Here is a 14,316-nt window from a genome sequence, read left to right on the forward strand (position 1 = left end):
ATTTGATTTAGCTAATTTGTTTACCGTAAGTTGCTCGTTTTGTTGGCTTGTTGTGATAACCTCTGACCTTTGTATTGTGTTCGTGTGCAGTGCTAACTACCCAAAAGTATCAACAGACACCTGTGTCCCGCTTCTTCCAATCCCCAAAAAACCCAGGTAAGTGTTAATTATGACATCACAGTATTGTGAGTAATAATATGTCGTCATAAAAGGTAATTATAAACACGGTTCCTCTTTTATTTTTGATGTTTTGATAATTTTAAATTATAAATTATCATAATCAAATTATAAATTTTTTGATATAGACTGTTGAATGAAGAGAGAAAATCATAGGGGGAAATTTAAGTTATATACACGTGATACATGAAAAGTTTAAACTTTATTGAATTAAACTTACCTATAAAGTTTAAACTTTTAATATAACACATGCGCTATTCTTTCCCAGTTCGAAATAACCACCTGAAATCAATATTTTCAAGTTTATCTTAGCTAATTTCTTTTTTTTTCTAGATGGGATGTTTCTATATGTTTTTAAAATGTGGGAATTGTTTTCTGGTTGTATATTTGTTATCATTATTATTTTAAAAAAGAGCTTCCTTTACATGTATTATTTTTTTCTTTAAGACCTTAACAGCGAAAGATCATTGAACATTGAACAAAACTAGGATTTTAAATGCCACTCGAAATAACAATACAGGTTGTCTTTCAGAATCTCAGAAAACACTAGTAATTTGTTCAGCTGCTTAGTACAAGTCGATGCACTGTAATATTCCTCTATCATCTTTCCTAGCATTACAATTGATTGTCCCGTACTTTCGAATTCCCCCTTTAGTTCAATCCTTATCTATTCCATCAATTATCTAACGTCAACAGTTCCGTTTAAGTAATGAATGCTTTATTTGATGTATAATTAAAAAATACTCGCAACAAGAGCCATGATAAGTAGATTTTGTACTTTGTTGTTGTGTGTAAGATTGCTTTGTTAAAATAAATGAAAGCATCAAATGGTTCTTAATGTTTTAATTGTCGACATTTAGAGATATGTTTTTAAAATAATTTTGAAAAAAAAAAGAATTTAATGCATCTGTTTCATTATTAATTGTAATTCTTATCATATATGAGGCTATTTAACATAAGAAAGAATTACGTGTTTATCATGACGTATAAGTGCCAAATATAACAGTAATATGTACACCGTTTTCTTGTATATTGTCTTATTTTGCTAGGCTACATAGGGCCTGACTTCAGGGTTCAAAATCTTTTTTTTTTATACTTTATATGTCTAGAAAATAATTTTTTTGATTGATATTTACCACAAAGCACATTTTTACAAACAATTGTAATCATGAATGCAAACAAAGATTTGTAGTAATGACGTCAATATATCACGTCATCATTAGTTTCATGTATTGACATTTACTCACAAGAATAATGGGATGTATACAGGTCATGTAAATCGAGATATTATATTGGATTTCACTTGATATGTATGTCAATATTGATTTTTATCTATCTGATTTCTGACCTTATCGTTTTACACTTAGTTTTTTTATTCAGTGTCATGATGAAAATTATCAATATCAGAGCATTCATTCAATACAATTCGACTTTTTTGATATTTGTAGTTTTCGACTAGTTAGTATCTAAGATGGTTTATTTGCAGTAAATTTAAATTCCTGCTTTATTTGATAAACAGAGTCTTTTCAAATGAAATATCAAGATCTTTTATCATAAGATGCAGTTTTTAAATTCAGAGTGATGACGGTGCTTCTACACTTTCGTAACAAAAGACCTCTGTACGCATTTATAATACATCGCGTCTTTTCGTTTCCAGGGATACGTTCCGCGACATGGAAAGACGGCGACAGATGTCGGAAGAGATTGACTCCGTGAGGGGCTTAGAATCCTGGGAGCCGGCAAAGCCAATTCACCAGGCCCTGATCCCGGAAGATCCCCCGGCTAAGAAATAAACAGATGTCAGCTGATCAAGCCCGGCTGCTGACACTGAAATTTTTTCCCTGTTAAACATGTCTTCGTTAGCTATACTTGTCATTTTCATTGTTGATCGCTATTCAGGCGAATGTATTTTTTCTCTTCCATTCGTGGTTACTTACGTTATGTGATATGTTTAAAAATATTATTGTTTGTATAAGTAAACATTGTTATGCTTTGTCATATAGCCTTAGCATTTTTTTTTACCTTCTCTAAGACTATATTTATTGATTTGTAAAATAATAAGATAACATTTTAGCAATATTGATTTTGTTCTCTCCAGTACTTCCATCTGAACTTTGTCTTGTGTTAAAATATTTACTTTGTGTGTAATGGTAAAAAATAAATGGTGAATATCAAAAGATACTTCAGGGGAAAGGTTATTCTTCACCGATTTTTTCACTCAAACAGTTTTCATTTCTTTCGCATAGTTTACGCATCAGAGTGTCTTTTACAATTTACAATTGCCTTTCCTATAGAAAGACTTCGTAAAAAATTTTAATACATTAAAATTACGTGTATTATATCATATTTATGACCACCAATAACTTTTTACGATTTGGCAATCTACTGAAAAGCCTTCTATGCTTTGACACATTCTGGAATATCATATTTCTTTTTTTACGTAGAAGTTTATTGCACGGTGCTTATGAATTGAAGCCTTCTATGTGTGTTTTATGAGAAACAAACATCCGCTTTTACGGCCTCAGAAATGTTTATTTGGCATTAGATCGTAATGTTTTTCTTTTAATTTATAAGCAGAATGGGATTGAGATATTTTCTTGCATCTGTTATTCAATTATTTATTTTAAATGTACTTGGAAAATTCCCAGGATGGAAAAAAGGCAATATTCTGTTTCTCTAAACACAATGTATATGGAGTATATATAATTTATTTATATATATAATTTCCTGCTTTATATTGATATTTTATACTTTGTGATGATTTGTTATTTGTGATAAATTTACGTATTTTTTATATACTGTAATTTATTGGTACCATGACACCATTAGTATTGTACAGTGTCAGTATTTTTTCCAAACAGTATTTAAACATTTATCACTTGTTTTAATAATACTCGCTTATTTCCAATTTCACATATGTTTCAATGTAATGGAATGGCTATTTTTTTTCGGTAAGTACATGTATATTGCGATTAATTATACGCGGAAAAGATATATGTACCTGTGGGACCGCTAATTTACTTTCAATGAGAAGTAAAAGCCTTTATATTGTTAAAATATTTTTTTTTGAAATGATCAGCAGGAAATTGATTTAAAAAGAAATAATAGAGTTGATCATGTGTGAGGCATATACATTAAATCTTATTTATGTTGGACAGAACAAGCAAACATTTTAATATTTGATCTTTCAAATGATGATATAGTTCAGTTTGTCTGTCACTGAAGCTTTCATATTCCAGAAATAAAATTCCAAGAAAAAATAGTATTAATTGTTCGTAGTTTTTATCATGTTTGTACCTGTTTTGTCCTTAAAAGCTTTTATTTTCATTGGTTACAATGTTGTTTCTAACTCTAAAAGCGTCAATTGGCCAGGTTCGTCATCTTGTCATTTTCATCCCAATCATTTCACATGTGGCATTCTGTGATAATTCAAAATTAGATTAAGTACTTAAAAGTATTCAAATATCCGCAATACATAGTAAAATATATTTATAAATGTACTGACTGGAAAATCGTACCATATTCTTCCTAATAAAGTTGCAGCCGTCACGTTAGCTCAGTCGGTAGACTGCTCGCTCTGTGATCGGTAGGTCGTGTGTTCGAATCACGGCTGCGATTAACCTACATGTGTAAGTCGATAAAAAATAGGTAGCAACTGTTCTTTCGCCAAGCGCTCGTCACTTTGAAGTGAAAGTTGCGGGTCCTTCGGATAATAACTTAAAAACTGAGGCCCCGTGTCACGGTAGGCGTTGGCACGATAAAGAACCCTCACTGCTCAATGGCCCTAAGTGCCGAGTAAAGGTCTAAATTTGAAGCCCTTCACCAGTATATGATGACGTCTCTATATGAGTGAAAAATTCTCGAACGGGACGTAAAACAACATACAATCAATCAATCAATCCTAATAAAGTTGCATTTATACACTGTGCGATTGAGGCACATGTAACTGTAAAAAAAATAGTTCTTTTTCATTTTGCATAAATGTATAGAGTTTTAGCTGTTTTTGTCAAAAGCTAGGTTCTTATATATATCAGGAAGGTATTCCTAGTCTGTATACAATGTTCATGTGCACACTTCCAGCATGCGGTATTGCTCTGCTTCGAAAAATTCGGTACACAGGTAGACTATAACAAGACACAATTCTCTATATCTATGTAGCCATTGGTACAAAATATAGGTTATGAAATTCTTTCAAAACTTAGCTTTCCTCTGAGTTAAGTTAATAACTTTCTGCAGAGTTAAACTCTACCAAGAGTTATTAAATACATGAGTTTTGAATTTTATGATCCGTGTTACCATTGGTACCTAGTTTTAAAAAAAAATGCTTGAAGTTCCCTCAAAATAAGATAAAATTTATAATTATTTAAAGTCGGGTTTTGACAAATAAAAATAAGCTCTGAAGAGCCCCATCCTATTTTTTTTTTTCCAGATGAAATCAATAATTCGGTGTCGTAAACTACTACTTCCTATTTAAACCTGATATCTTATTCGAACAAGAAAAAAATAAGCGCCCGAGTTTTTTTTTCTCAGCAATGAAGAATAGTTAATCTTATAGGACTAAATGTAATTAGCGCCAGTCGTTTAAGGACATTCCTAAAACACACACTGGTTCAAGTGTCCTGTGTTTAAACAGTCTCGCCGACGCAGTTTGAATCGTTATAATACAACAACCAAAATCCATAATATGTCAATTAATGTTACGATGACACAAGAATTTGTATTGTCATTAAGTAATTATAACCTTAACCTGATTGCTTTTCTTTCCAAAAAAGACAATATCATGTATTTACTTTTTATCTCCAAAACAAATTTAGACTTACTATAACGACAGTTTTTGCAAACACTAGTACAACTTCTTTGCGTCATTGACGTAAATTTTGGAAAACTTGAAACATAAATAGAAAAGAATTCCATGAAAAATTGAAAGAAATGCATTAGTGCGTGGGAAATGTCAAATCTTTATACCAAGACTATAATTTGTTCATTATATATATTTTTTTCAATGAAATTTCTCTTTCATGATTGTACTTGTCTTATGGACAGATGATACGAAGGAAAAAATAGATGCCCGGATTGATATATATTTTTCGACCCCTCTGGGTATAAATGATGCGAATAATAAATTTCTGAAGTATTGTAAACCTTCCATGATGTTCAAAATTTTACTTTTCTGCAACCATCCTTATAAATTTATAAAACTTTTTGTCACGTTAAATCCCATTACTGTGAGACTTTGATTGAAAAAAAGATGAAATCTAAACTTACTCATTTTCCTTATATAAACATGACTTAAGTTGTTATTTTCAAGATTCTAGATAAAAGTTTGTATCATCTTTCATTAAACTGATATCAAATTTTAGTTTATCATGACTTTGTTTTCGACGATTTTTATCCCAAAAACTTATATAGGCCTTATATAGGACTAGAATATGTATAAGGGACAAAGAGCCTCAAAAGTGGACATTTTTCCAATAGCATGTTGAAAATACGAATACATTATAGTTTTCCTTAAAAGGGCAAACAGACCATAGGGAGTATGTTCCCACGTTACAGAGCAAACATATCAAAAAGTATTTTATTTTAAACATGGCAATGGCGTCTCTCATGGATATCAATTAATCCTCTTCATTCTGTGGTTAGTGTCACTGTGGAAGGAATTCCTTTTTTATCCATAGCTGCATCTCTTTGCGTTTTGAGAACTGCAGATTTTTACTTTTATAATATGATGTCATCTATTGAAAAACCCCTACTCTTGGAATGAAATCTTTAGAAATTCTGGCATTTTTATGGTATTACTCGTAGGTGTTGAGACAACAATATGGATTTGAAGACAAAAAAGCAGATTCAGCGCTCCGCTTTAACAGAAAAATAATTACATCGGTTGGGATTCAACCAAGAATATGTCAAGGCATTTCTTAAAGCTAAGACACCTACACTTTTGGTTTGGGTTAAATTAAATTTAGAGAGAAAGTAATGATACAAAAATTCTTTCAATGTAAAATTCTCAAAGTTAAATGATACAAGTCTAAAAGCTGCCTCTGAGTAGGGAATTCAAAACCATCTTTAATGCAGCCATCAGAGATTTCAAGTCTTTGGTTTTGGCTGATATGTTTCATACCAAATGTTAGGTCATGTCTTATACACGAAATTTGACGACGGATTACTCGGTCTGCCTGATCAATACAGAGGGCGCACGGCAGGGTGTGACTGGTCCACAGGGGATGCTTACTCCTCTTCGGCACCTGATCCCACCCCTGATGTTTCCCGGTATCTGTGTTTTTGCCCTGTTCACGATTCGTATTTTTTTTGTGGATATATGAGATTGATCCCTGTACTTTATCTTCGTCTTTAACACCACAATAAAAGCCATGTGAAATATATAGTGAAATATAGTTTATTATAGTTAATTATAGTAAACACTTTGATACTTTGAGTTACTATGAAACTTTACTCTGAATCTTCTTTGAGATTTCAAAGAAAAAATATCTTAAATTTGATAAGAGTGAAGTAAAACTTTTAAATAATATGTGAATATATAGGTAAAAGTTCCATTAATATAAAAAATATACATGTATGAACTGGAGAACATAAAATATAACAATCTGTAATCCATAGTAAAAATACTTTGATTTAATATAGTAAAAACTTTGATTTACTACAGTAAAAACTTTGATTTATTATAGTAAAAACTTTGATTTATTATAGTAAAAACTTTGATTTACTACAGTAAAAACTTTGATTTACTATAGTAAACTATAGTTAACTATAGTATTTTTTTTGTTAGTGGCCCTGACTCGGTCTAGGAAGGAACATACTCTCAGATACTCAGACAGGTTAATGACTGTACTATAATGAAAAAGGAAGCAGTAATCGCATTCTATAATTGATTGTATTAGCCTGCAATAATGAAAGGCGAGATATGCAAAAAGTGGGTGTCCTAAACTCTTATACAATGCAGTTATAAAGGATCTCGTATAAATTATAAATAGACATATCCTTTATAAGGGTTCATGATTTTCTAAGTGAATGGCAATTGTTTTTGCTGTAATCGTTATTGTGTAGGTAAAATCTACTGCACTATGTATTTAATCACTATTTATCTTAGGTAATTCACCAGCTTAAGAATCACACAGCCTACAACTTATTGGATTTATTCCTAACAATCCAGTAATTACTATCTGTTAAACTACAAGCAACAAACCGCGATAAGACAATGCTACTTTTCTTGTGAAAAAAAATCTCAGATCTTTGATGGGTTCAAATATCTAACGAAATCGAACGGTTGTCACTAGGCATGATTCAAAGATAGTGGTTAGAAAACTGGATGCTGAAATTAAATATCTAGAAATCTCAAAATCTGAAAATTTATGACTAGTCGCAGCAAGGTAAATCCTGAATATTCACAATACAATTTTCTTTGTAAATTGTCGGAGATAGGAGAAATTTGAATGCTTTAGATCTTTGGTTTTCATTATTTCAAGTGAAACAAGCAAATCAAAATGTCCACAATGTTCTAGTGAAGAAAACGGTTTGAAACATGCCCTAGTTGTAACACAGCACTGCAGAGACAACTGCTTCAATTGGTTTTTTAAATTGCTATAGAACAGTCAACGTTTAAATGAAGGGCAAATTTAGACATTATACTCAGGTTAATCTTAACGATATTGTATGGTTTATGGCATACTTTTCTAAATTTAAACTTTACACGTAATTCAGTCCCTGTAGTATCCAAGGAATCGGACAGTTGGGCCCAATATCTTTTTCTTTCAAGCTTGTGACTTGGATTTTCTTTCCCAGATTTAATGTGGAAATCAAAGCATTGTTGAAGTAAAATGGATCCTAACTTTTGCGTCTGTTTTTGGAGGTATAAATCTTGTATAGACACATTTATGTATTTTTTTTTCTTTTCTAAAGTATATTTGGCTCTGATATTTATGTAGTCGTGTCCTAATTTTAGACAAATCATGGCTAAGATTTCCTTTGTCTTAACTTGTTGTGAATTAAATGCACTTTTAGAGTGAAATTGTATTGAACTTCATTTGTTTAAGAAGAGAAAAATAATATATATATATATATACATACATGTATCTGTATTTTTTGTCTTTCTAGTCGATGTTATGTTGTATCTGATTATTGTGTGACTTAAACCTCGTCTTGTCAACTCTATTATATCCAAAGTTAATGTTAGGTTATTTTCTGCATACTTTCAGATTTTCAGTTTCAATCAAGTTATCAAAATTTTCTTTAGATATGAAAGATTCCACAGTGAAAATCACTGTATGTATATTTAACATTTACATTGAATTCAATTTAAAACATAGAAAATACCGAAAAGTGAGAATTTTCATCATTTGTTAGTAGATACTTTCTGCCTTGGAAACCTAATACCCAATCTTGATTTTTGTATTATATCTTTATTAAATAATGTATTTGTTACTTTGATGTATATATGGCATGAATTGTTTTTAAAACATACAATGTCACAAACAGGGAAAGAATCACTAAAAATTGCACATGAACATACTATTACGGTTGCGGCTAATTTTATTCCAAATTCAGGCAGTCTGATCCTCAGATTATGAAAATCAGCCAATTAAGGTATTGAAAACACTCACAAGAGAAGTAAAGTGTATTTACCCATGGTATTTCTTAAAAGTTCATCATTATAGTTAATCATGTTTTATAGAGAAAATTATCAAATCTCAATTTAATTTTCAGCAAATGCGAATAGAAACACTCGTTGTTAATTATCTAATAAAAAAAAATGAACAACAAGTATATTTTAGGATACAAAAATTCTATATGTCCAGGCATTTGGAAAAAAAATGTTTCCTATACTTATAAGGTAATTAGTTCTTATATTAACTTCAGCTGTTATATAATACATAAATGTTTGTTTGTTTGAATGTTGTTTAACGTCCCTCGATAATTTTTCACTCATATGGCGACGCCACAATTGGCCGGTACAGGGATGCAAATTTATACCTATACTCGGCACTCAGGGCCATTAAGCAATGAGGGATCTTTTTCATGCCAACACCTTTTCAGCGACACAGGACTTCGTTTTATACGGTATCATCCGAAGGACCGGTCTCCACGTCCCGCAGTGCAGTTGAACCCGCGACGTAAGGATTAGCTCCTTACTTCGCGACTCTAGATCAGACGCTCTAACCACTGCGCCATGCGGGCGACGATGTATGAAATGAAAATTTTTGCACAAAAGATTTTAATTTCAAGTTTCAGCTTGAGACTTATTCAATTAAATTATGAATTTACACAGGATGAAACTTTTAGTTAACGGAATGTTCACTGAAAGTTCTGAAAAGGTGACTGAATGGCAGAGCTTTGTCATTCAGTCATCTTTCAATAATCTTTCAGTTATTTTTCAGTTATCTAAATGGCAGGGTTGCACCCTGTGTTATGAGTTAGTGTTCCTGGCTGCGGATCGAGCGGGGAGCGGAGATCCTTAAGTCATCTATTTTAAAAAAAAAGAAAACTTTCCAATCACGACACTTTACTTCAAATAAAAACTTGCAACCAGAAAAATATATACTGACGACATTGGTGATATTTAAGCCTCGCCTTCGTGTTAATTTAATGGCAAAGTGATGGTCAACTATTTTGATTAGTTCTTCTTAGCAGATTCTTATTCTGGGTTTTACCAAACGTTGTTTTTTTTTCTTAGTCCAAGCCTTTGAATGTACTTTAAATAAGCCAACCATTCCACATACTTGAGTAAAAGATTTTACAGTTAAGGTATATCACTCCTGAAACTGGGCATATCAAGGATTTTTTAAAGGTATTTTGGATATTTATTCATACAGCAAAACTCAAAATTGCACAGAAAACCTGACAGAAAATTGGGGGTCATATTATTGAGCAAAAGTACAATACATTTGACCTTTTTGCACTTAAATCGTGAATTTATATCAATAACTTTAATCATATTTTAGTAGATGTAGTTTTGGCAATATATTTAATCTAATTTTATGCAAAATAGTTCAAATAAAATATAACATTAGAATTGAAAACAATTTGCCGATATAGGTACATGAATTATTCTGTGACATTTTTTCACTAGTAAAATCTCATATTTGGGGTAATTAAAAATCAAACTCTCGATGTAATATTTTCTTATATCAAATAAAAAAAATGGAATACAATCACGTTGTATCGTTTTTGAAGATAGAAAAGGGGGTGCAGCCAGAAAAAAAGGACAACTTACCTGAAAAACTAAGAAGAAAAATTTAAAGAAAAATGTCTAAAACTCGAAAACCCTTTTTCGTTATGGGGGTAGGGGAGGTTCCAACTTCTTTTACAACCAAATTATATTCATACATTACCTCATTACCCTGATTTGACAAACTGCAACAAAAAATTGGGGGACCAACCTTTCAATGAACAATTTCAACAGTAAAAAAGTTATGTTTGGAAAAAGTGGGGAGGGACAGCCTGAAATAAAAAGTGGGTAAGTAATGTAAGTTTTAAGATGTGGGTCAAATTTCGCAAATTTCAGACTAAAAACGAAGTGTTTGGCAAAGTATGTTGAAAAGTTGGAAATTGTTCTATAGTGCTGAAAAATGTTTAACATTTTGAAACTATTGATTTTGTTTAAAAAAAATTTCAAATTTTATAAAAGTTCCTTGAAGTGTTTTTTTTTTAAAGTATCCACATCTGATTAACATCGCTTCTAGAATATGTTGTACATGTACAGTACTCCTAAAGTTTCTCTTTCACTGCTGTTAATATTTTTGTGAGGAGCAAATAAAGAGGCTAGGTAGAACATTGACTAAAACCCGCTATGTATCTCTGTTTGTAAGTATTTCAAACTGACATATGATTTTGAAGAATTTTCTCTTTAGAAAGGGAAGGATGAGTATAAGTTTGATTACTACTTGCAGAACTAAATCTAAGTTCCTCTAATATACAATTATAATAAAGAGCCTGATATAGAACAATTATCTTACCTTTTGTAAAAGAAAGGTAATAATAAACGACAAATAATTCAGGTCAGTTTTAGCGATAACAATTTTTGTTTTATTAAAAACATATTTTTATTACATATTTTTCTTTAATTTTAACTTAAACGTTTTTCCGCTTCTGTAATGTCCAAGGAATTGGACTTTTAGTTTACTTTTGTCTCCATTGTCTTACTTTGATGTGGAAATAAAATCACTATTAATGTAAAATGTCTCTAACTTAATTTCCGTTAACTTTGTATTGTAAGCGGAAAGTACTAGACACATTAATGTATGTTTTCTTTAGTCAAAGTATATACATAGGTTGTCGTGTCCTATTTTTCTTACGTAAAAAAATAATGGATGGGACCTCCTTTGCCTTTATTTGATGTATACATGAAAGCAGTATTAAAGTGATGCGGTCTGTAAGTTTTTAGAAGAGAAAAATACTATCGGTATAAATGTACTTTTTCTTAGCCAAAACCACGGAGAATCTGCTAATTACGAAACTTAAAACCTTAAATCTTATGCAGAAAGGCAACACTAAGTGAATTAAAGCGAAGTTTTGCGATGTTGTCAATTTTCGCAATACATAGAAATGTGAGAGAAGAGATCATCGTTTCTAAAAATCAATCAAGGAACATGTTTTTTGCAACACAAAAGATGGTCATTGAGCAATTTGTCTATTTGTTCGACCGTGATACAGATACTTATTCGAGTCTTTTGATGATAAACATTTATGTTATCGTTATTAACCAGTTTATTCGTGTTATGCAAGATATCTTTATTAACCAGAATTCTTGTGTTATGCATATCTCCAAATATATATGTCAAATTAAATACGTTGATATTTTTTTTAATGTTAATCACATGCAAAATTACTTTAACAGAAATGTTAGCGTGCAATAGTCAATAAAAAAATCGAAATAATTTACTTTTCAATTGAAAGACTATGTTTATTTATAAATATGAAAAGTTGACATTAAGATTAACAATTTCACCATCACTTAATTTTGTACAAACGATCACTTAACATGTTTATGTGACAGATATCTTAGTTATTTAGCAAGTTAGATTTTTACACAAGTGGCTATTTCAGTATTTTAGCAATGATATTAACGACGTCTAATTCACCAAACAATCATGTTATGTTAGCAAGTTAGATTTTTACACAAGTAGTTATTTCAGTATTTTGGTGATGGATATAACGACGTCTAATTCACCAAACAATCATGTTATTTAGCAAGTTAGATTTTTACACAAGTAGTTATTTCAGTATTTTGGTGATGGATATTAACGACGTCTAATTCACCAAAGAATCATGTAATGTTAGCAAGTTAGATTTTTACACAAGTAGTTATTTCTGTATTTTGGTGATATGTATATTATTATATATGAAAAAAGTTCTTTTTAGCATGCCTCTATATTTTCAATTAAAATTAGTCTCAAAATTCTGTAAACTTGTAAAAATACATAATAAATATCACAATTATCCACTATTCTATTAAATTTCAAATTGAATTTAGCTAAAACATATAAAACTTGCAAGAAGGTAAGTTATATCTATTTGTATATGCATATAAGAAATAGATGTAGTCGTTATTTGATGAGAATGAATTCTCTCTATCAGAACAAAATGATAGCACAAAATATGTGCCATTATCTCACTAAATACATAATATATATGCAAAAGTATCAAATTCATAAAGGAGTAAAAATATAATGAAATCAGGACTGGGGACTATGCTTTCAAATGCGGAAAGTAGTGAAATGATAGAACAGAAATATTCAAAAAAAGGAAAATTAATATATAACGTTTTCCGATGTAATTCATATCTAAGTGCATTTTGGTTAGAACAAAAAGGAAAGTCATCTTTAATAAGAAGAAAACTTTCCAATCACATCACTATAGTTCAAATAAGCAATAAACAGGAAAAAATGCGTATACTGACGGCATTGGTAGTATTTAAAAGTCGCCTTCCTGTGAGTTAACAGGGATGGTCAAGTCTATCAGTTGTTTTTATTAGCGGTTTTGTATGATAGCTCAAACTTATGACTTTTTGCCTCTTTATACAACCATTCCCCCACGATGAATTAAAGTTAAGATTTTTTGACAAATTAGACATATTGCTTTTTCAAAGGAAAATGGATCTCGTTAAATTAGATACCTTGTCATTGGTCATATGCAAAATTGTTTTGTTAAAAACATTCTGATTCAACACAAAAGTACTCTGAAGTTGACGTTTGAATTTCTGATTGACAATATCTGTAGATTTTAGAGAACGAGTCTTCCATCGAACTGCTTGAATATCCATGGGTACTTATTGTGCCCCGTTATCAGTATACCTATTTTTATATTCATATGAAGCAGAATTTATTAAAAGATTTCTACATGAAAAGAGGAAGTTCCCGTGACCTTCATTTCGACATATAGATACAGTATATCAACGACGTTTTATCAATTGACAGTGTTCATTTTCATTCCTACGTTGATTCGATATATCCCTTTGAACTGGAAGTAAAAGACACCACACAGTGTTACATATTTGGATATTTTACTAGAAAAAAAGACATTAATGGCAAACTAACAACTAGCAATAAAACTTTATGTTATACGTTCTATCGTCAACTTTCCTTATTTGTGTAGCAACATACAATTATCACCTGCATATGGAGTTTATGTCTCTTTCAGTTGATTCCATATGCAAGAGCAAGTTCTTCATACGAACGATTTCTAAAACAAGGCAAGCTATTGACAAATAAGTTGACGATACAATGATATTAACAGTCTCGTTTAAACTCAACATTTCACAAATTCTTTCATAATAGTCAATACAATGACCTTGTAGTAAATGCAATCTTTCGTTAAGTCGAATATCGATTGATTTTTTTTAATACAAATTGTTAATCCATTATTTTCACACTTAATTGTTTACGGGTTTTTGTGTTTACCCTACCATGAAAAGGAGTAAAAGGCAGGCATGACCAATCGACAGGGGATGATTACTCCTCCATAGCACCTGATCTGATCTCTGATATTTTTAGAGGTCCGTATTTGCTCTGCTCCCAATTTCTATCGTTTTAATGGAGCTTGATTCCTAATTGTTATTTTCATATAATAGCTTTTCTTCAAAAGAGTTTTAAGTTTTAAAGGTTTTGTTTTTATCTCCAAGTATTTGAA

At 30.9% G+C, this 14,316-nt stretch overlaps 1 protein-coding gene across 4 annotated transcripts in view; it reads left to right on the forward strand.

The window, feature by feature from the left end:
• Positions 1-2,943, forward strand: part of LOC133203306 (spermatogenesis-associated serine-rich protein 1-like) — a 40,452-nt gene extending 37,509 nt beyond the window's left edge. For 3 of the 4 annotated variants that reach the window (XM_061339113.1, XM_061339115.1, XM_061339112.1), the window contains 2 exons: positions 91-156; positions 1,835-2,943. In XM_061339113.1, coding sequence (XP_061195097.1) covers positions 91-156; positions 1,835-1,970 — 202 coding nt within the window. In that variant the 3' untranslated portion in view covers positions 1,971-2,943. The remainder of the gene's footprint in view (positions 1-90; positions 157-1,834) is intronic. The other variant, XM_061339114.1, reaches the window with a different exon arrangement.
• Positions 2,944-14,316: the final 11,373 nt, after the last annotated feature.

This window comes from Saccostrea echinata, unplaced genomic scaffold, assembly GCF_033153115.1.
Source record: "Saccostrea echinata isolate AGI-Se365-2 ecotype Australia unplaced genomic scaffold, CSIRO_AGI_Sech_v1 ptg000049l, whole genome shotgun sequence".
NCBI lineage: Eukaryota > Metazoa > Mollusca > Bivalvia > Ostreida > Ostreidae > Saccostrea > Saccostrea echinata.